This window comes from Globicephala melas, chromosome 9 (genome assembly GCF_963455315.2).
Source record: "Globicephala melas chromosome 9, mGloMel1.2, whole genome shotgun sequence".
Taxonomy (NCBI): Eukaryota; Metazoa; Chordata; class Mammalia; order Artiodactyla; family Delphinidae; genus Globicephala; species Globicephala melas.
Genome location: NC_083322.1, coordinates 82,257,974 through 82,281,861, shown reverse-complemented (window position 1 = coordinate 82,281,861; position 23,888 = coordinate 82,257,974). Strand labels below are relative to the sequence as shown.

General features: G+C 35.5%; 1 protein-coding gene across 1 annotated transcript in view; it reads right to left on the bottom strand.

The window, feature by feature from the left end:
* Positions 1–573: 573 nt before the first annotated feature.
* GNAT3 (G protein subunit alpha transducin 3) overlaps positions 574–23,888 on the bottom strand; it is a 49,290-nt gene continuing 25,975 nt past the window's right edge. The window contains 9 exon segments of the mRNA XM_060304954.1: positions 574–608; positions 611–757; positions 2,534–2,593; positions 2,596–2,686; positions 2,878–2,960; positions 2,963–3,006; positions 12,801–12,820; positions 12,822–12,930; positions 17,120–17,277. Coding sequence (XP_060160937.1) covers positions 574–608; positions 611–757; positions 2,534–2,593; positions 2,596–2,686; positions 2,878–2,960; positions 2,963–3,006; positions 12,801–12,820; positions 12,822–12,930; positions 17,120–17,277 — 747 coding nt within the window.

Below are 23,888 nucleotides of genomic sequence, written 5' to 3'. Positions count from 1 at the left end.
GAGTTTTTTCTAAGGAAAAGTAGCAAATAAAAATTGGATGCATATGAAATTTCCATCAACAGATACATGTATAGTGAACATTGCATTTGCAGGTGGCTGAATAGGAGCAGTCAAGAAAATAAACACCAGTAAAACACCACATGTATCATCTTTGAATAGTTTCTACAGTTACAGGCATGGTTACATGATCAGCAAAAATGAAGGCCTCTCAATGTCTGGCCAGTGGAAGTAATATGGAACACCTTGCTTTTTTCCATTGCTCTGTCATTAAAAATAGGCCACAGTGCAGAATTTACTTCCAAGCAAATTCAGTGTCACTGATACGTACAGTTATAGTGTTACCAAAATGTATCAGTTTTCAGAACTGAGGACATCAAAGACACCCCAATCCTCAATATTTCAGAGAAATCAAAACTCATCCACACGCAGGTGACAATACATTAAAATTTTTGTGTGAAAAATTTTGCCTTACAACACTAGTTATACAAGTCAATATCTGTTAAAACTAAACACACAGCACCTTTTATATGTTGAAGAGTATACATCAGCAAGAGTGGAAGAAAAAAGGATTGATTAGAAGAGCACACAGTCTTTCAGATTCTCTTTATTATATCTGTAACAGCGTCAAACACGAACTTGACGTTTTGAGTATCTGTAGCACAGGTCATGTGGGAATAAGTTTCCTTATCTTTTTTAAAATCCAGGTCTAGAAACTGGTTCTTGATGTAGTTCCTTGCCTCTTCAAATGTATTTGGACCTTGTTAAAAAAAAATTAAAGAAGTAAACTTTAACTGCATTTAAAAAGCATCAAATTATAAGTAATATCAATAAGTTTTAGGAGTTTCCTTTGCTATTTGATGTTCTCAGGATTGAAAAATCAAAATGGCAGTGGTTAATTATCAGAGGTTTACACAACAAGTTCCTGGGAACTATGTGCTGGGAACTATGTGCTGGGAACTATGCTTACCTCCCTGGGGGCTTCAGGTGGCTAAAATGCAACCTCTGCGTCAGAAAGCTCACAGTAGAGTAGAAACACTAATATATTTATATAACAAAGTGAGTGAGTAAAAAAACCCATATGTATGTCAAAGATTATGCATGTAAATGTGTGCATGGGTTGGGTGCATGGGTATTAATATGAACTAAAAGAAGAAAAGAATGGAAATTATAGATGCGTGGACTACATAATGAGGTGTTATTTGAGCTGGACCTTGAGGGATAGCTAGGAGAGACGAAAAACTGTGTGAATGAAAGCCAAAAAGTGAGAGGCACTTATTGTATGATTTCAGCTCTTTGACATTCTCGGAAGGGCAAAACTACAGAAACAGTAAAAAGATAATGGTTTCAAGGGTTGAGGGCAGCGAAGACGTGGACCACAGGCATTTTTTAGGGCAGTGAAACTATTTTGTATAATGCTGTAATGGTGGGTACATTGACATGACTTTGGCATAACCCATTGAATTGTGGAACACAAAGAGTTAACCCTAACCTGAAATACAGACTTCAGTTAATAATGTATCAATATCTGTTCATCAGTTGTAGCAAATGTACCACACCCCTGCCAGATGTTTATAATAGGGGAAATTGTGGGAGCTGGCCAGAGAAGGAGTATGTAGAAACTTTTTTCTGTTTATTATTTTCATAAACTAAAAATTGCTCTGAGAAATAAAGATGATTACTTAAAAGAAAACATACAGCCCTGAATTATGATTCTATATTTAATCAGTAACTTTCAGTACAGAAGCATGATTATATTCAATCATATAATAAATATGTAAACATAATGTTTACAAATAAGAAAAATATAAGTACTCATTATAGATGAGCACAAACAGCTACTTTGACACAATTCAACACCCCTGGCACATCTGGGCTAGCCACATATCTAAGTGGTGAAATTGGGTTTATATTTGTGTTTAAATCATAAATATTTCCATCTTACACAATTTCATTAACAACAGGGCATATAACTATTTACCAAAAAAAAAAAAAGTCTCCAAAAGAAACACAACCCTTTTAGAGAAACTGACATTTATATTCATTGGCTAAGAGGGTCAGTACTAAAACTCTAGGAGTTAGGAAAATTGGAAAAATAGATGTCACTCTTCTCATTCATTCAAGCTGTTCCTCCGGAAACTTAATTCTGACTTTGAAGAGCCACTGAGGTCTAGTACAACATTAAAAGGTTTCATTAGGAAATATACTAAAAAACGCCAATTTGGAATATAATTTACACTCCTATTATAATGTTTAAGATAATATAGTTTGTAATGTCATTATACATTACACAGAGTAACAACCCTGGTCTATCTAACGACCTCCCCTTTATTCATTAGAGCTTTGCTTTAATGCAGGCAGTGTAGAGAGGGTTTCCTCTTTATTTGTAAGATTCTTCCCAGGTTGGATCATATACATGACTCAGAAAAGTATCATAAGCCTCAACCTCTAAATATTACACATCAAAATCCAGATAGAAAAAATGTATCTCTATACACAATTTTACTACTATGGAATTAAAAGGAAATTATCTTACCAGTGTACTCTGGAAAGCAGATACCAAGATGCCCTTTGGTTACTTTTTCTTGAAAGAGAATTTTTTATTGAGAAACAGGACAATGGAGGTGGTTGCAAAGTACTTGTGATTACAGATACTGTTGAACAGGTGAAGGCTTTCATGCATTCTGTTCTGTTAGGTGTAAAAGATGAAAATGTGTAGGATTGTTATTTGCAAGAAATTAATGGTGGGCATTATGAACAAGGATGTAGAAGTAACATCTGTCTTTGGAAGGTCTTAACTGAGTTGGGAAATGGGGTATTCATATTGGAAAGCACAACTGCTTATTTTTTACCTTGACCGTGTTTTCCTTTTAGACTTACCACTTCTTCATCTTCCACCAAGAGCATATCATAGGCACTGACTGCAGCACAAAATATAATTCATGTAACTCCTTCAAGGAGGGAATCCATTTCTTTCTCTCAGATCTCTGTCCACCTGCATCAAGCATTCTTTAAAAAAACAAAAATAACAGAATAAAGAATCATACAGATATCTTCCAAAATTTACATTAAGATGAACATTTGGACTTACAACTGAATGCTCCCATCTGTTTAAAAGGTAGTCTTTCAGTTTTGACTGTTTATAAAGTAAGGCTTGTTTGACCAATTTGCAGCTCAAGGACTAGAGAAAAAGAGAACATTTATTTACTGGTTTTGGTATTCATGCAGCCTGGAGCAAAATAATTCACATACTGACTTTGAGCAACTGGAAAATTTACAGCAGTTTAGAGTTTTAGTAAGACATCTATTGGTCTTAGGGATTTTGATCAAAGTCTATGCATATTCTTAAATATCCAGAGCCCACAAGAAGATTGGAAGCTACCATAGTTCTGATACTATGATTCTTCCCTCGTCTCTTAGCTCCTCTTACCTCCATTCATTCATTCAGTTATCATTTGTGTTCTATGTACTAGACACTGTGCTAGGCCTACCAACACAAGGATAAAAGGACATGGTCACTCTGTCCCCTATAAGCTGGGTAACCTTGGGCAAGTTACTTAACCTCTCTGTACCTTAGGTTCCTGATGAATAAATGATAATTGCAGTACCTATATTGTGAGGTTGCTTTAATGATTGAGTAAATACAGCATTTGTCTCAAGTGTTAAAAGCTTACAACATCATTTGAACTCCTTTCTGTAAGGTTCTTGGACTTTTCCTAACATAAAGTAAGGGAATTAACTTTTTGTCCATGTTTTCACAATTTATCTATGTATTCCCTGTGTGTTGTCACTTGCTATTGTGTATGGTGGTTTTTTTCCATATGCTTTTATTTTTCTATAATTTTATTTATAAATGTTCTTTTCTCCTTTATGGCTTCTGAAGTTTGAATTGTTACTAAAATTGCCTTTACCACTTAAAAAAAAAGGACTGGTCAGTATCTTCAAAGAGCTTGCTGTCTTGTAAAGAGAAAAATACATTATTATAATATTATGTAATATTCTAATATATAAGGTAAAATGTGAGCCCAGAGGAAGATTTACATCAGCCTGAGGGACCATGTAACAGTTCCTTTAATATAAATCTACCTTTTTGCTATCTCAGGACTTTTGCGTAATCCATCTCCTTTCCACGTGACACAGTTCCTTTCTTCCTTCCATAAGGCTGCTGCTTTCCCAACTTTCAGGTCTTAATGTCAATATCGCCTTCACAAGTAACCACCTTGAATGTCCATGTAAATTCTTAACTCTTTTTATTGCCCATTTCCTTTCTATTGTATCACTCTCTTTATTTCTTTTATAGTAACTGCCACAATCAATAAATAAGTGGTTTATTTTTTCACATGTTTAATAGCTATCATCGCCCTAATAGAATAGTAGCCTCATGAGGGCAGGGACCTTATCTATATTAGTGATGCCTATATTCCCAGTACCAGGCACCGTGCCTGACACATAATAGACATTCAATAAATACTTGCAAATAAATGAATAGAATCCATGTTAATGGAATGGAGGGAGGAGTTTTACATAAAGTGCATGTACAAGTCATCAAGGAACATGGCATGCTTGGGGCAAATAATTATATTTTTGGAAATGTGAAGATTAAGGTAAAAACACTGAGGTATATGGCCTGATACTTATTCATTTATTCAGCAAATATTTGTTTATTGAGCATTTATTATATTTCAGGTACCAGAGATGATTCAGTCTTGAGAACCTTGTAAGTGGATGATGGTGGTGTTTATGTGTGTGTGTGTTTGCGTGTGGTGTGTGAATACACTTAGGATATCAGTATCTGATAGGAAGTGTGGAGGGTGGGTTGTAATTTGAAATGGAGTGATCAGAAACTGCAGAAGATGATAGTTGTGTAAAAAGAATAGAGGCAGCAAGGGCAAAAGTTTTGAGCAGGCAGGAGTAAGCCTGAGGTGTTAGGCCAGAAATAGATTTACTATGTCTTTTACATTACATGAGAAGATTAGTTTTTATATTGTAGTCAATGGGGATCTATAGGAGATTTGGGGGTAGGGAATTAACGTTTGTTTGTTTTTGTTTGCTTATTGTTATGGTAAGTCACTTTGATCTGAGTTCAGAAGATAGATTTGATGAGGAAGAGACCAGAGGCAAAGGAAAAATTATGGGGCTTTCATAATAGCTTAATCCTAAGATATTAAGTACCAGGGAACATCCTAGCTGTACAGAGATTTCAAAGGTAATAACTATATTGGGATATTAAATGTCAACCAGCTGATTTACTGAAGATAATGAAAAGTACAACACATTGTAGTGTTAGTACTTTACCTTTCACATACCCAAATGGAGAACAGATACATAGAACTAAAATTCCTCAAATATATATGTGTACCAATGCAAAATCACTCCATTCAATAGTAGATTGAAAGAGCAGTTGCTCACAATATTGAAAACAACCTTTAGGAATTCAGTCGTTGTGTGGTTTGGAAATTTAAATTCAGTGACAATAAAGCCTATTTTAAGTGCTGCTAATTACCAAATCCTCTGCAGTTTCAGACTTGTGATAAAAGTGGAGGAAGAGGACGGTATTGACTTTAGGTTATATTATATAAAAATTAGCCAACAAATTTAATTTTTAAAATTCAGTAAGCATTCTTATGGAAGCAAGGATAATAAATATGCATTCAGACTTTTAAACTTTTAGCCAACAATTATTTAAACTTCACCCTAAACTTATAAGATAGGTACAATTATTATTCCTGTTTTTTCATGAGCCCTTTAAGCAACTTGCCCGAGGTTTATTAATTCAACTGATATTTGAGGCTTCTGTGTACCAGGTGCCGTGATAGCTTCTTTGTGTATGATAGTGACTCTGTGAACGTTGTTAAGCTTTGTTGTGAAGCTTGTTAAGTCTACTTAATTAGATTAGAGGTGTCTAACTAGTACTACATAGTGTCTACTGTTAGCTCTCAAACCCTCACCAAGTAGATTGGAATTATCTTTGTTAGGGAGTCTTCTTTCCCCAGGTCAGATAGTAACTCTTTGTGTTATCGAACAGGTGACTGGGCAAAAGTTGAGAACTTTCCCCTTCCCAATGGTTTTGTTGCATTCTTTCTTTATTTTTTTGGAGTTTTTAAACTTTTTATTTTATTTTTAAAATTTTTTTAAACATCTTTATTGGGATATAATTGCTTTACAATGGTGCGTTAGTTTCTGCTTTATAACAAAGTGAATCATTGTTGCATTCCTTAAGTGGACCATCTAGCTATCTCCTGAGTTTGATAATTCAGCTTCTCTGTAGCCTGCTGTTGATATTAACACCTATGTGTAAGAGATAGCTATTCTCCTCTTCAGTCAAATATACACAGTTGGTAAGGGGTATAAGTTATGTAATATGACCTTTAGCCTACTGTTCTGTCAACACATCTTACAGCCTCTAATAAACATGTTTAAATATGCTTAGCTCTCTCCCAAGGAAGGGAGGACAAAGTTTACTCAGTCTTTGGGTTTTATTCATGTTGGTAAAACGGCTTCTGAAAGTCTATCTTAGATTGCATGCTAATAATCCTCTCATTTTATGACTCACTTGATAAATAGTTTTTTTTTTTTTAATTTTCTGTGCAGATTGACGTTAGGACATAGGTCCAGGGAGCATTGACCAGGTTTCTCTAATGCCGTCTGCTATTATTGAACTGAAATGCTCATTAGCAAATCAGACCAGTGGCTGGAGTTTTGCTTTTATATTGATTCTCCTGGATATTACGTTAGGTCTAAGAAAGGTTACATTTTGTCTTGCTGCTGTTGTAGTAATTTGTTTTTTATACTTCTCTTTTCATGTTTAGCTCTTCATCTAAATTTTAATTTGGGGCTTATTTTAGAGGCGTTAAGGCATTATAACGACTGAAAAAATTTGGAGATTCCCAAAGTGGAGCATGGAAGAAATGCAAATATACACTCCACCATAACTATTCTGAGAAAAACAGTAATAGAAATCAGAGGAAAGCCTGTATACTTGCTGACTGAATATCTGGATTGGTCAAATCTACTGGGATAATTAATGAGGTGAATGGATATGTGATATAGCTTGAATAACCTTAATTCCCTGAGTAGTTAAGATAACTAGAGCTTTAGAGACTTTAAATGGAACTTGGAATTCTCATTTTGGAAAGGTTTTATTTATTTATTTACTTATGTATGTATGTAATACATGTTTCCTTAAGTCTGATATTTAAGTAAGGATTCTTAAATAGTAAAGAAAACGGGTTTAAATGCCTGAAATGTATGATGTAACTAAAAATTCACAGGCTAGGCTTTTAAGCGACAAGTGAACATCAATTATTTGTTAAACTGCCCATGATATTTATATATTGCAAGCCATCAGAGTTTTATGGATTTATATTAAACAGTTGACTAAACAGTTGGGTTTTATAGTCCATTTTAAACAGTTGGGAAAGTTACTGAGTTTTATTAGTTTATGTTAAACAGTTGGCTAAATATTTGGCCACACCAGATTATTTACATTTCATATCAGAAGAGACTATTATGGAATAATATGCCCTTTATAGTGTTGGCAAACTCATTGAATAGTCTAGGATACCTAAAAATTAATAATGTTACTGCAGCTAATTTATTTGTGAGATGTCTTTGCTCATCCTATAAGCACGTGACTCTCTTGGAAAATAACGATTTCTGACATCATTTATATATTTGAGCACAGAAAAATAGGATCTAATCTGAGTAGAAATTTATTTTAAACTATTCTGTTGAATGGGATTTATTCAACATATTTGACTATATCAGCAATGGTATAACTTTTTAATTTTTTTATTGAAGTATAGTTGACATATAAAATTATATTATTTCAGGTGTACAGCACAGTGATTCAACTTTTATATGCATTATAAATTGATCAGCACAATAAGTCTAGGTATAAAATCCTAAGGTGGCTACGTATGTCAGGGCCAACAGGTAGATCTGTGTCACCACTACACAGCCACAGCAAAATGGCTTAACCAAGTCTTGCCCTGGTACCCAGTTCTGAAAATAGATTAGGGCAGATGCTTGCAGATAAAAAGTATATGCACAGAGGTCATTCTAAATCCCTTAATTGCTTTTTATTAAAAACAGAATCAAAAGGATTTACAACCACAAGGGAAGCTGGGTCTCTAGACTCCCGTAATTGTTAATACCGTCATATATTTCCTACTAAATGTGTGTGTGTAACTTAAAATACCCACTAGATAATTCTCTGATTATTGAATAATATAATTTTTAAAGTCATCAAAGTAAATTCTATCATGAGAATAAATTAGACATCATCTTATATAGCTTATAATTTTGGTAACATTAACCATGAACATACCTGAAACAAAGGTATAGTTATACATGAGTTACTGCTCTGTGAGATCTAATAGAGAACAACAAAGCTAAGTTGGGATATAGCTGCTGGGTAGACAACCAGACTCACTGCTAAGCTGTCTCATACTCCCACAGGAATGAACATAGTGCACATGATTCAACTTGAAATTCAAAACAATTATGATTCATTTCATATCATGGATCCACTAAACACTGTTGCAAATAGTTATATAACAGGTACAAAACCTAAAGCTCTATGTTATAATGGTTGCTGACCTCTTTTCCCTAGCTTCCGTATAGTTTTATGTCCTTTCAGTTCTATTTTTTAATCATAAAGCAATTAGGAAGAAAGGACTTCTCTATAACTGATAAATCCTTGTAAATATGTAAGTTCTTTGCCCTGCAGAATTATTTTATAGCAATAAAAGGGCTCACGTTTGCTTTGCATTTTCTGTTTACTTAGTAACTTCTGTAAGGAGAATTAATTTTACCAGTTTGACAGTTGGAGTTCTGGTTTGATAAGAGCTCTAAGGAAATTTGCATTAAATTAGGTGATACATGAGGTTGATACAGTACTTGGACAGAGAGCATTTTTTCATTTCGATGTTCCTGTTTAAAATTCTATAGTTCTTGAATTTAATATGTAAATTAAGTCTTTAGTTTTAAATAGTCTTAGGATGATTTATGCTATGTGAATACAAATCAGTGCTAATGTGAGTACCTGGGCACTTACTGAAACGAAGTTGGAAGGTACCTTATTTTTTTACAATTCCTATTTTGAAATACTATGAAATGTTACACTGCAAAAGCCTGTGTGCTTTAGGATAAACCTATTTAACACTTGGAAAAAAGTGATTTAGCTGTGAGAATTTATTAAGGGATTAATATATCTCAATTGCTGTGACTGAACTTAAAAATGTATTTAAATGATTAAAATAGTTCCTTAAAAGTACGTATAGCTGTGTTTTTTGTTTTATAGTAAAATTTAAGTATTTTCAAAATTTTATTGTTTAAATATTTGTTTTTAGAGAAATTCTCCACATTCTCTTCCTCATAGACAGTGCCTTTAATAACACACCCTCTTAAGCCAGAGAGAAAGCAAAACCTATTAAGAAAACAAAAGAGCTCAAAACCTGTTTTAGTGGGTGCGAAAGAGGTAATAGTTGCATAGTATAGAAAATGTTATGTCAAAATAAGTCTTAACTGAGCTTCACAATCCAATTCACAAGCATCTTACATTTTAGCATCAATACTGTAATAGAGAATTAGCAAGACCTTTCTCATTCCTTCATAAGGGCCGGTGATACATGAAAGTAGAATAGATCACTTATACAACTTAAAATGCTTTACAAAATTAACCAAAGACTTATAAAAGGACAGGAAAATGATGATACACCAATGAAAGTCTAGCATCCTAATGCAAATGCTGTATAATATTCAAAAAATTGTTTTAAAAAATGTATGAATATGATATTGGTACTGAGTGAACTTGATGTTTCAGGAAATGAACATGATTTTCTGAGGTTTTGTGTGTTCATTGGCAATCGTCGCATCTAGCCTCGTTTTAGAAGCACAGAGTGGTGAAGTACCACAGAGCCCTGCCAACTGAGAGATACCTCCCCAGTAGACTGTCCTTTTATTCCCCCTTCCCTCTTCTCTTTGAAAGGAATTGTGAATGACCAACAACACTGGAGGAAGCACTTACTGTACAGAAAAGGAATGGTTTCCAGCCCAATTTACCTTACAGCCCATCAGTGATAAGCAGTGTAAGAAGTGTGATATTTGAAGTTGGGAAGATATGCATTTTAATCACATTTCTAGCACTTCTGTGTATGGTCTTGGGGAAACCTTTTACTTTGTTTTAGCCTCCATTTCTTGACCGTTTATCCTACGTAAGGATAGCAATGCCCATTCATCGTGTTACAGTAAGGGTGTGAAGGTAGTGTTCATAGGTGCCTGGCATAGTACATTTATTCCTCCAGCCAGGATTGACTGTGTGCCTGCTCTGGGTTGGTCAGTGTGATAATCACAGGAGTTGTAAGCAAATACGGCCCCTGGCCTTCTGGAGCTCAGAGCACATGACGCAGAAACAGAATCAAAAAGAACAAACTGATAAAGAAACAAGGCAATTTCATATATTGGTATGTTTAAAAAGAGAAAAATAGTGTGATAGTATCAATTGTGTAATGAATGGTACTGGCTCACATTGGCGAGGCTAGAAAGAACTGCTTGTTCGTATTTCTTCCCAACTCTACATTTAGTGACATAATGTTGGTAGGTTGAAATTGGCTATTGTCAGGGTGTTTGCACCTGGGGACTCATCAAGGGCCAAAAATCAGGCTGCCCTCCCTCCCCCCACTCCTGAGAGCTTGTTCTTATGTGCTTACTCACACTTCACAGGGTATAGTAGTGACAGGGATATTAAGGGATGGTTAGTAGATAGGATGGTCAAGGCTCCATGAGGAGACAGCCTTTGATTTGGAAGCTTAATGGTAAGAAGAGGCCAGTCTTTGCAGAGATCCAGGGTCAGAGCATTTTAGGCAAGGAGAGCAGTAGGTGTGAAGACTCTAAGGCTTGGAATGTTCAAGGAATAGATGGATTAAAAAGATAATTCATGCTAGTGACTATTTCTGACAAGATACTAAATTGGTTGATGTTGTAGAGAATGACCAGGATTGGGTCATTCTAGGTGTTCAGTGTACGGCATTAAGTGTTAAAATTGGCTTATTATGATCCAGACAGTCTAGGATCCAGAAAATTCCATTAACTTATGTAAGGTAAGCGAACGCCAAGTTATAACTCTGTGCTGGTACTTCATTTCAAATAATCTTCACAACAACCTCATGAGGCAAGTAAAGAAAAAGTAGCTTTATTCCTCAAAAACTGCTGCTAATTAATGGAGAACCTGGGATTGGGACTTTGGTAGGATTAGCCCCAAGGCCTACACTCAGCTTCTAGTCTGTGTTTCAGTGAGAAATTTGGAGAGGAGAAAGGAGAGTAAGAGAGAAAAGTGAGTGTGCCACAAATGCATGGACAGGCTTAGGAGGGGCAGAGAGGAGGAATTGGACTTGGGTTCTCAAAGGAAAACTCTGAAAACTGGACCAAAGATCACGAGTCTGGAGAAAGTAGTTGCTAAAGAGGAACTGTACCACAGTGATGACAAGCCCGAAGACAAACAGCTTACATTTGCCAAGAGAGATGTCCATCCCAGTCTTTGCAGTTCCTTTATCCTGGTTTGATCTTTGGTTCATCTTTCAGAAAATTAACTATTTGTGGGCCTGAAAATGAGGGGTAAATTTTGAAGGGCTTTGTTCCATATTAACTTGAAAATATCCTGGCCATCCATGTAATAACTATTCTAATGAGATATTATGTGTCAGTAGTTTTAATACTTAAAAAATATTAAACTTTGATCCCAGTGAAACAAATTTCCCTCATAAATGGATACAAATAATTCATGTCACATTTTTTTCATTTTTTATACTTTAAAAAAATATTCCCATTATCTCATACATGAATGACTGAACTATGTTCTTACTGACTTTTTTCATTACCAAGGGGTACATCTAAAACATGGTTTTAATGTTGAATATTCCATCTCATCCGCAATCATAGGGAGAAGTACTTAAGTGTCAAGGGACATTTTCTAACACTATTGTATGGATTTCGACTTCTCGGTATAGTAAATGAGTAATTTTACAATAGAATTTCTAGGAGTGTCTTGATAATGCAACAGCAATGAAAATAATGGACTCATCTTTATACCCAAACCGTGCTTATAAAATAGGCTTTGTTATTCCAATAAATAGCGTCACATTCAAATAATTCTCAATTATTTTCATTTTTTTTAAACTAAGAAAACAAATTAAGAATATTTCAAGCAAATGGGAGAGTAGGAAGGCACAGGAAATATGATCCCTGGCACCTCTTGGTTAAATGTTATTTTAAATATATTTCCTTTTTTTTTCAAAGTAGGATATCAGTTTCAACTACGAGGAAAATAAAATCTAGCTCCCACCTAGTCAAGACAGAGTCTTTTTTTTTTTTTTTTTTTTTTTTTTTGCGGTACGCGGGCCTCTCACTGCTGCGGCCTCTCCCGTTGAGGAGCACAGGCTCCGGACGCACAGGCTCAGCAGCCATGGCTCATGGGCCCAGCCGCTCCGCGGCATGTGGGATCTTCCCGGACCGGGGTGCGAACCCCTGTCCCCTGCATCGGCAGGCGGACTCCCAACCGCTGCGCCACCAGGGAAGCCTGACAGGCATTTTTACTGGAGGGAAAGGATGAGGCTCAGGGTGAGGGTTGGCATGTAGAGCTACAGGAGGGCAATGAAAGATAGTGGTACTGAAAGTACCTGAGGCCTAGTGAGCATGCCCAAGGACTCACTGCACTTGACCATGGGTTAGAGTTCTTCTCCATGAAGAAATATTGTGTCTGATGCATATTTCTGTTGAGAGTTCAAAGAGACATTGGATCATACCTGAAATGCAAGTCTTTAACAGGAGAATTGAGTTCCAGTGATTCTAGTTGTTTTCACTTGAGAATGTGGAACATCTTGCTCATTTGGGACATAGCCAGGAGCTGCTCTTCTGTCCAAATCGTTCAGGTAGCTAATAAGAAAAACAAACAAAATAGCATATATAATTTTAACTTTGTACTAGAAGATATCAGTATTGAGTACAAATGAATTTTTAGTTTAGAGCCCATTAAAATTATGAAACTCCAGACTGGTGCTTTTCCAACGCTGCTCCTCAGAATTACAAGAACATGGTGGCTGGAGTGTTGCAGAGCACTGGGTGTGACACACAGCTGACCTGTGGGACCTTTTTTTTTTAAAGGCAACTGGATGAATGCTGCCTTAGCTTGTATTTTATAAGGACGATGTGATGGATTCACTGGCGTCTGAATAGACATTTGAGAAGAAAGCTCTCCTTATAGGACTTAGATCATCCCCCAAAATGCTACCTTGTAATGATGGTTACTAGACTAGTCTCAAAAGGCTGTTGTTTGTATGTAGACACTTCAAATTTTAAGAGAGAGACTAGTTTTAATATCATAATTTGATGGTGGTTGTGTTGTGTCTCCTGGATTGTTTAGTTTAAGAACCGGAATGGTTTTCATTAAGAACCATGACTATATCTGGTTAGCTCAGTAACAGAAGAAACTTTTGACTTTCTTGCTGGTTCATGCTGGAACTAGTTCATGAAATTGCTGACCCGCTCCCAAATCACACTCCTGGGGATAGAAAGCTGAATTTCCACACTGTATCCTCTCCAACCTCTTCTTTGCTTCCATCAGTGCCTCAGTGTGTCCTTCACTCTTCACCGGAGGCCATACTTAAAAACCCTACTGTTACCAGGAGAAATACTGTCCTCCTCCTGCCCACAGGATCTCTCACAGGTGGTGAGAGGCAGGAGTGAATCCGATTAAGCTGTGTGGTCTAGAAAAGTCTGTTAGATTAGAGGAAACAAACTGTTCTTAGCGTCATCCTTCAAACCAGATCATGTCTTTGGACTAAAACAAACTATCACTGCTTTAAAAAGTTGAAAATCACTTATTATACACTTTTGATACTAAGGCTTTAGGAGCTTAGCAATATGGCTATTTCTATAAAATTGTTAAATAGAGATAGCAATAGCCTGGTAAGGTTTTTATGACAAAATTGCCCATTATACTGAACCAAGTTTATACATATAACCTAAATAGGAAGATCATAATGGGCATGTATCCATCTAGACAGAATTTGAGAGGTATAATCTAACTGAATATTAGTTATTGCTCAACAGTTGACGTTTTCAGGGAATAAGCTTAAGGGCTGTTATGCGTGAGCACCTAGCACAATGCCTTGAAAGCCAATGCTACTTTATTTTATTTTTTTAATAAATTCAACAGCAATATAGATAATTTATTCTTGGAGGAACTTTCTGATTTTAAGCTGAAATAAACTAAGAATTGCCAAGTGCCTCAAAGGGATTTTGGCCAAGGACCAATAGACAGTCACATTTCAGAAACACATATATGTATAATGTGAAAATTTATCACCATATTTTATTCTAATAAAGTTTAATTTTATTAAAAAAGACAAAGATAGAAATATCAGAAGAAAGTATTGGAAAAATGTTCTAGTTTATCTCTTTTCGATTTTTGAAGCCAGGTCCTTGGTGAATTTCCTGTTAACTCAGGGCTGCATATGTGGTAGTATACTACTGGTCAGCTCATGCAGGAGCAAAAACCAAACCAAACCGAACCAAACAAAAACATACCTGCCATGATAGAGATTAAATTCATTTTAATGATAGCTGAATGAATGCTTTGGTAAAGACACATTTTAATGTACTTTTATTTGCATGCATAAATGATCTCAAGCAAAGCAGAAGCAGTAGCAGAGTGACAAATTTGCATTTAAGATGTTCATTTTAATAAACAAATATAGAATTTGGGTGCTCAAGCCTGTGGTCTAAAACAAACCAGAGGCCCTGAATACATCCAGCTCAAATCACTTAAAAAATATCTGATTCTTTTTCTAATCATATAAAAATAGTATTCTCCTAGTAAAGTCCATGTTGAATCTTAAAACGTGGAGTTTAAGTCACACACTGGACAGCCCAATCAGCAAACCATGAAGTATTAATTAAAATTTTTCCCACTCTCATGACCCTTTTCTTTCAGTTTGCTAGTACTGATTAGGGGAGAGGTGTTACGTAGCCAACAAACAACATTCTCTGATTAGGACTCACCTCTTTGCTGGCCTCAACTTAAAGGGATGCTAGGTTTGAGAGAATAACAGATATCTCACTTTCACACAAAAAAATGGATGGATGGATGGACGGGTGGATGAATAAATAGAAGGAAGGAAAGAAAGGAAAAGAAGGAGGGGAGGTAGAAAGGAAGAGAGGAGAAGGAAAAGAAAGACCCCTGCCCTATATAATGCATATGAAATAAAATGGATGTGTTATCAATCTGATAGTGTATTTAGTTTTAAAACGTGAATGTAATTAAGTATTTGAAAGAAAAAAATCGGCTGTTAATTTTTGGAAGAAAGCAATGGCCATTTAACTATTTTTCTTAGCAGGCATTTACTTAATCTTCCTTTTAAGAATCGCTAAGGGAAAAGAAAGTTAACATTTAAATTTTTAAATTTTAAATGAAAACTTTCTTTTTCCTGTCGTTATTCTACAGCTCTTTGCAAATCGATGTGGGTGGTTAAAAATCATTACATTACTGGCGAGGTTCACAAAAATGGATGCAGATAGATACTGTGTAGATTTGTTAAACTTGAAGAACAGACAGATGCTTTTAATATGAATCTGAAATGTGATAGTCCCAGTGTAAAATATATTTTATGTGTCAAAACAAAGAAAAAAGCTAAAATTTAAGATTAGAAAGTCTAGGAAAAACAATAAAATGTCATTCTATTTGCCCATTTTGGGTATACAATGTGTAAAATTTTTTGTTATCAAAGAGCAAAGAATTTGGTAAACATAATGATAATATAATTGCAAATACAAGTTACATTATTTTAAGGGAAAATGTTTAACCAGTAATGTCTATCTGAAACTAAATGTATGAATTACAAGTGTTGAACTATCCTTCTCTTCTTCTCTCCCCAGAACATTGCTAAGCAACATTTTATGAGAATATTCCATAATTCAGTTTCTGATTGTGACTGCCTTTATCAATGATTCATATCAAAAAGCAATGTTTTATACTATAGCTTAGTATTAAAACATTGTTGATGTAATCACAGGATGATATCCATTCTCTAGGTCATCAGAGAGATAAGAGCAGGACTTTCCTCCAAGGGCAACATGTCCATTGGATTTTGGAATTTAAAATGAAAACGAATGAGCAATCACAGAAGACTGTTGTTATGTTTTCCTAGAACTTATATGGTTTGTTTTCTCTCCATAATCCTCCTACTCGTTATGCTTAAAAATCTGAAGCATCATGCACGTCTTACTGTTCTGTCCTCAAATAATCTTCCATTTGTTTAACTTTTACTTAACTGCTTTTTAAAGTACTGCTAGCATGTTCTGTTGGGAGCCTCAGAAGAACTGCTATTTTTACCCTTTTACACATTCATATGCATGGACAGAAATATAGAATAAGTATTTACATTATATTTACATGCATGTGCACACGTGCTTATAAGCATGTAACCATGGGACAGGTCAAGGACCACTTACTAAAATGGAAATTTAAAATCATTTTGATAATGAAATTATAAACATTGTTACAACATCCTAATTTCCTTATGGCTAAAAGTTGTGAAAATTATATAATCTTGCTTGAGACTCAAAAAGAATCCCACAATATACAAATGTTTTTCAAATCAATACATAACTTTCTTCTAAAATGCTATATCATGCCCATCGAACCAATGGAGCCAAAGCATGTATCATTAATAAGGTTATTTTAGAAGATGATTTTAGTAACTTGAATAGAGATGAAGTGAATAGCCCAAGACCTCAGTGTGCATGTTACCAGTCTGTGTTCATGCTGAACTTAGTGTGTAAGGATTAAATCTTTTTATTTGGGAGAAAATATTTACAACATATATATCTTCTCAGACATATAGGTTCAAAATTAGTTATTTAAAATGCTCCTGCGGTTATGTTTTTCACATCTTATTTACATCATCTTGATCTTTTTTTCTTTCTCTTCACTTGCTTTTTAGTATGATAAAATGTAAAGCCATTTACTTTCATCATTTGTGATTACAAATGTAAAGCATACAGAGTTACAATTCTTAAATGTAAATGTTTCAGCTACAGTTCCTGTCAAACCGCATTCACTTGCTAAGCTGCTGAGTCATTGACCTGATATTCAGATGCCCTTTCAAAGCAGGCCTGAATCCCTGGATCTCTCCACAGTCGTTTTATTACCTCAGCCAATTCAGGCATCATGCTGCCATCTTCCAGGGTATTTGTTATCGCATAAAGTTGTCTTTGGTCTTTCTATAGCATTGTTTTTGTGAGAAGGATAAAAATACATTGTTATTTGGGATCACATATTCATTTTTTTCCAATAGAGCATTTCAATTTGTTGATTCTTATTTCATTCAGTAATAATTTTATTGAGCATCTAGTCACTGTATTTTCAGGTTAATACATTAGAACTCAAGTTCCGTATAAGGATTGGCTCATGTCCAGAAAAGTTTTTCATTGCAAAAACTGTGAACTATTACGTGGAGAAATTAGGATATTTTGGTATATATCACTGACTTCTAAATGTGATGTAAAAAGGGATAACAATATTTTAGTGAGAGTCCACTGAGCTTCTAGACAACCAAAATGCTAGTGTCAAAGGGTAATGAACCTGATCTCGTCAGACACATTGTCTTCCTGTGATTATGGCCATATTTTCCAGGAAACAAAAATACCAAGTAAGAATTAGAGTAAAAAAGGAAATTAAAACTCAGTACTCTAAAATTATAGTTTAAAAAACTGTATTGATATATAGTATTATTTGCGATCACGTACCTCTTTGTAATCATAAAAATTAGCAATGGTAAACTTTTTTAAAAAATTAATTTTATTTTTGGCTGCGTTGAGTCTTCGTTGCTGCAAGCGGGCCTTCTCTAGTTTCAGCGAGTGGGGGCTACTCTTCGTTGCGATGCGCGGGCTTCTCATTGCGGTGGCTTCTGTTGCAGAGTGCAGCCTCTAGGCGAGCAGGCTTCAGTAGTTGCAGCGCACGGGCTCAGAAGTTGTGGTGCGTGGGCTTAGTTGCTCTGTGACATGTGGGATCTTCCCGGACCAGGGCTCAAAGCTGTGTCCCCTGCACCTGCATTAGCAGGCGGATTCTCAACCACTGTGTCACCAGGGAAGCCCAGCAATGGTAAACATTTTGATCCACCCAGTTTTTGAACATCCTTGTAGGTGTTGTCACTTGCGTGCCTTTGGGGCAAATCGATAGGGCAGAGTTGAGACTTCATTAGGAAAAGAGATGGGATGGAAGTAAAGTAAAAAGAGGAAAAGGAGAAAAGAAAAAGCAAGCATTGTGTTACTCCTGATGGGATATTTGGAAGTGACAAGGGCAGAAGGAAATAAAAGTTTGAGTAAATAATGTAGTCCACAGTTTACTTAAACTAATAATGAAAAACTGGTTTATGACAAAAATTTTTGATTAAGAATCTGGATTTCAGACTAATTCAGTTATTGACCATGATGCTAGACCAAGCAAATGAAGAAATCTGGGCTCAAATCTTGGTTGTCAGACTCCAAAGCTCATGCTCTTTCTTGCTCAAACTCTTTTGAGTGCATATTATTATAACGACTCACATGACATTTAGCACTTGTAATATTTTAAATAATCCTGACAACAGTAGTCACATAGACACAATATTTTCTCCGTCTTACAAATGACGAATCTAAAACTTGGAGGTAAATTTGCCAAATCAATGAAGACAATAAGCATTGAATAGTCAAACCCAAACGTATTTTCTGCAAAATCAGGTGGAAAGTATGTCCAATAAGAACCTGATGACTTTCTGATATAATTCAATTTATTATTATTTGAAATCTATGACAGGCTTCTGTCACCATTTTACTAAAAATCTGCTCTTTGCATGAAGAACTAAGGGTATAGCTCTCATTGTTAAAGAGAGGCTCTGTTGAGACTAAAAACCTTACTTCATCTTTCTTCAATTGGATTTTATTGCCAAACCAAACTGATCAGATGACCACTAGGCCCCAAACTTTAACTGGCCCAAATCAAGGGCTTTGATCCCATTTTATTGCATCAACAAAAGGTGAACTTTAAAATCCTTCTTCCCGATTAGTTTGATGTGATAGGAAAGTGCAAATTAGTGAAATATGATCCAATCACTTTGCTGGCATCATCCTATTTGCTTCCTTCCACACTAAAGTGTGATTTAGGACAAATGATGCAGCGCAACAGCTGCTCAAACAGTATTGTCCCTAAAGGGAAGAAAATCACATGCCTTGTAAGCTTTACAAAACAAGCTATTATATACTCTTTCATTCTTTTAAATGGTCACCATTTTTAATTTACATATACTTTATTCGTCGAGGTATCAAGAATATAGTCTCACCATGAGCATTTAAATGTCCTGAAGTCCTCTTTGATCATCATTTATTATTAGCTTCCCCAAGGGCAAGCCATCCTGTCAGTTTGGTTTTGTCTTTCAAGACCTTTTATATTTTAGTGCACTGCATGCACAGGTAAAGTTGACGGTAGTGATTTTCAAACCAGGCTGCACATTGTAAACATGTGGGGTACTTTTTAAAAAATGTCAATACCAGGACCCCAACCCAAACAAAATGAGTGAATCTCCAGGTGTCACGGTCTGCAAAGGTAGCTTTAAAAATCTCCCAGGTGTCTCAGATGTGCAGCCTGAGTTGAGAATACCTGGCAACGTATTTTTTTTAACCATAAATAATATCGTATTAGACATACTGCAATTCAATGCTTGAAGTTCTTCTACAGTTATCAAAGGGTTGATGATAATTAAAGAGTCCAAATTGATATTGTTTAAGGGATTGGGCCCACCAATGAAATTTGAATTTTTGAAATACATCACACCAAAATTAACAGCTATTATGAACAGTCTTCTATATAACAGCCAAGTTGATTGAACATCAAACTCCTACCTATTATCTTCCAGAGTTAAAAAAAAAAAAACAAAAAAACTGCAGTAATTTCCCGTCAAACTCAGAATAAAGTTCCAAATTCCTTACTGTGGCTCACAAGGTTCTACATTTTTAGCCACGTCTTCCTTTCTAATTTTATTTCCTGCCTCCCCCTTACCCCTGCACTTTTGTCCCTCTTTCCTCAAGACACACTGGACTCCTTACTATTCCTTGAACTCTCCAAGCCCCCATTTCAGAGCTTTTGAGAATGGCTAATCTCTTCGTGTGTTTGCTGTGGCTCACTTCCTACTTCATTGAAATTTTCCCAAATCTTCATCTCTTCCCAAATACCACCTCCTCAAGAATGCCTTCCCTACCACCCTTTCTTTCATTCTTTTATCACTTTCTAGCCCCTTAACCTCCTTGATTTTTCTTCATAGCACTTATTGCTACCTATATAGTACACAGTACTTTATATCTTTTATATTACACTATAAGCATATGAAGGCAGAGATTTTATTGTTTTTTTCATTTCTATATCCTTAAAACCAAGAACAGAACCTAACACATAGTACATGTCCCTGAAATATTGTTGAATGGATGAATCAGTAAAATGAATATACTAATTAGCTCAGATCTTATGTTCTAGAGAAATTTTAAGGGATATCTAATAATTTTCCAAAAGTTTCAAATAATTCACAGTGGGTATGAGTGGCATCCTAAAGAAATTTGTTTTCCCTATCATGTATTTGGAAAAGCTTGGGAATTATGGTGGTTCTAGAATAGCTCATTCTCTTAATGTTGGATAGTTCTAGAATTATGTTGCATAGAAAGTGAAATACATGTTTCCTCAACAAGTTACTCAGACTTTCTTCATCAACATTAGTGACCTCAGATGATCCTAGAACCTTGTGGAACTCATTCTGAACCCTAGAATCATATTTCAAAATGTTGCAGAAAAAAGTATTGATATATCAATGGAAGGAAAGGATATCATAGCCTAATAATTTGCAGAACTGTCAGGTTCAGAATACCAAGTTTTAACTATAGGATTTTCAGAGCCTTTGCTTACAAATACTGTTGGTAAATTTCCAGTAAGTTGTTATAGTACATATGTATCCCAAACTTATTTGATTACAGAACTTTTATCATAGAACATCTTGAGGAATCAGTGTTCTTTAGTTGAAATTATAGGATTCACTTCATAGCATGCTATGTCAAAGATGGTCACAACACCCAAAATGTGTAATTAAAGTGTTGTTAATTTTCAGCATCCTTTTATGTTGGTCTAGTGATTGCTTTAGATGCTCTAAAATAGAATATAGGAATATTCAGAGAGAGTAAATGCCTTTATTATTTCCCCCTCTTGTTTCTTCAACTTTACCCTCTTTAAAGTTATATACTCATGAAATTAGTTTATCAAACATTAAACCAAAAGGAACAAGAATGACCCCCCTTTAGCTGTATTCCCCTTCAACTACAGATTCTCTCTCTCTCATACTCTTCAGCGATAGTTCTTTAAACTCTGTTCTCATATCTACTCATTTCTGAACACACTTCATTGGAGTCTGCATTCACAACTTTTCTGAAACCTCTCCCATAATCTCTACATTATCAAATCCATTAGATTCTTTTAAATATACTACCTTCTGGACCTCTTCAGACCTTTCAATTTAGATCACCTTCCTTTGGAGCACTTCACTCAGATTCCATGATTCCATATTCTCCTGGTTTTCTTCTTACTGTTCCATCATTTTCTCCAAAGTTCCCTATTCCTCTCAAATGACCGGAAACTGTTGGAGTTTTTCAACATTGTTACCTAAGTCTCCATTCTCCTTAGTGCCCTTCTCTTCTCAATCTGAGCACTTGATCTCTTCCATCCCATCCCCTTCCTTAATGTAAATTATATGCCTTAGTGTAAGCGTATGGCAGTAACACTGAGACTTAAGTCTCTAACCAAATATCGCCTTTGAACTTCAAATGAACATTTTCAACTGTTCATACATGTGGATAGCTCGCAGAATTACAAACTCAACATTTCCAAAGGGAAGTTTATTAGTTCCGCCCCATCCTCATTAGTACAGTCTTCCCTTTCTCAGTAATTCTCTCTGCACATGATGAGGATTTAGCTCCATAGCCAGCTGTGCTGCTCTTTTGAAATAGCTCATGCTTTGTAATTACTTGTTCAACACCCGAAATAATCCTAATTGTTAAAAATCCTTGTATAGGGAAAAGCACTATAGTGGAAGCCAGGAGAAGCGGTTTTGCCCTAAACTCTGCCTATTTAATGCAGGTCAACTTGCTAATCCTCTCTGGCCCTTCGTTTTTGTTTACATCTTTAAATAAGGGGATTATACTTGGTTGTCTCTTAAGGGTCAGTCATTAGCTTTTTACTTAGCAAGGTTATTTCTTTTCAAGAGAAAGATTTCAATATTCCGAGGACAAAGAGATACACAGAGTTCTGAAACTTTTTGTGGTGTTTATAACATGACGTCTAGAGGAAATGAAGTAATTTAACATAACATTCACATCTTGTCCTATCACTTAAGACACACTGGAAAATAGGAGTGCCTACTTTCTATTTATAACAGTAACGAAGGCATCCTCTTTAATGGCGGTAATTACCCTCTGTTAAATCCATTGTCGCTGTTCCATGGTGTGTACCTGCCGCTGAGTTCTCAAAGTTGAAATGCCTAGACATTTAATTTGGCTGAACTCTTCTTTCCCTTCCACTCATTCAAACAGAGCTCAAAGTTTTACCACTAGTTTTGGAATACACACCTATTGAAAGTTAAGGTCTTTGTGTATGCTAATCACTTTTTTGCATAATATGTTCTTGTTGCTTTCTGTTTTTTTTCTTATTGCTTTTAAAAGTGCTTGTGTGTTCATTAGGCATCATTTGAATGACATATTACTAAGGATTTGCGTTGCATCCATACACATAGAGGCTTTAGCATAGGGGGAAAAAACAACACAAATGCCTCCCAAGATATTAGAACCTTCAAATACAAGGACTCTTAGTGAAAAGAGTAAAGGCAGTACCTATACCTATTATTTATTGTTTTTAATATTTGATTGCCAATAATGGCTGTATTTCTACTTCAAAAATGGCCATGTTTGTCCTGCTGTAGCAAGCAATTAAATAACTTAAATAAGTGAATAAAATAGTCAATTAAAGGCTGTAGAAAAAAAACAGTAAAATGTCTTTATGGATAGATCAGGAATAAGTTCATTAAAGAAATCCCAGTTCTCTGTCAAAAATTGAAATTAGAATATTACTTTAATTAGTAAATTTAAATGGCAATTATAAATAAACCTGGCATCTAGGTTTTCTTCCTGGAACAGATTCTGATCGCTATACTTTTCTCATAGGATGAGGAAATACCTTTCACCAAGCAAATTGACAAAAGCACAGTTAACAAAATCCAGTTGTAGTGGGACTTAAGCAATATTGCTTTTTAAGGGCTGCAATTGATGTGAGACAGAGCTCTCTACCTGGAAGTTCATTCCTAGATCTGTTCAAATTAATAAGTATTTACTGGGCATTTTCAGTAACATATTTCATGCACTGAAGAGAATGAATGAATTATAAAAGTCCCTCCTCCCTAAAAACAGACTAGTGCACCATTGCCCCATACAGTAGCCACCAGACATGTCAATTAAAATTAAGTACAATTAAAAGTTTAGTTCCTCAATCACACTAGCCACATATGGAGAGCACAGGTGTAACATTCCTGTCACCACAGAAAGTTCTACTGGAGAGTAGTAGATTACAGGAAGACAGGGCATGAAATTCTATTTTTGTACAGTGTGATAATGTTTAGCAAAAATACTGGCAGGTGGTATGATGAACTAGAAAAAGTGATCAACTCTATTGGGAGTGGTTGTAAGCGATCAGGGAGACTGCCTGGCAGCAGTGATGATCAGCTGATTTTTCAAGGATAAATAGTTATTTCCAGAGAGTCAAAAGGAAAACG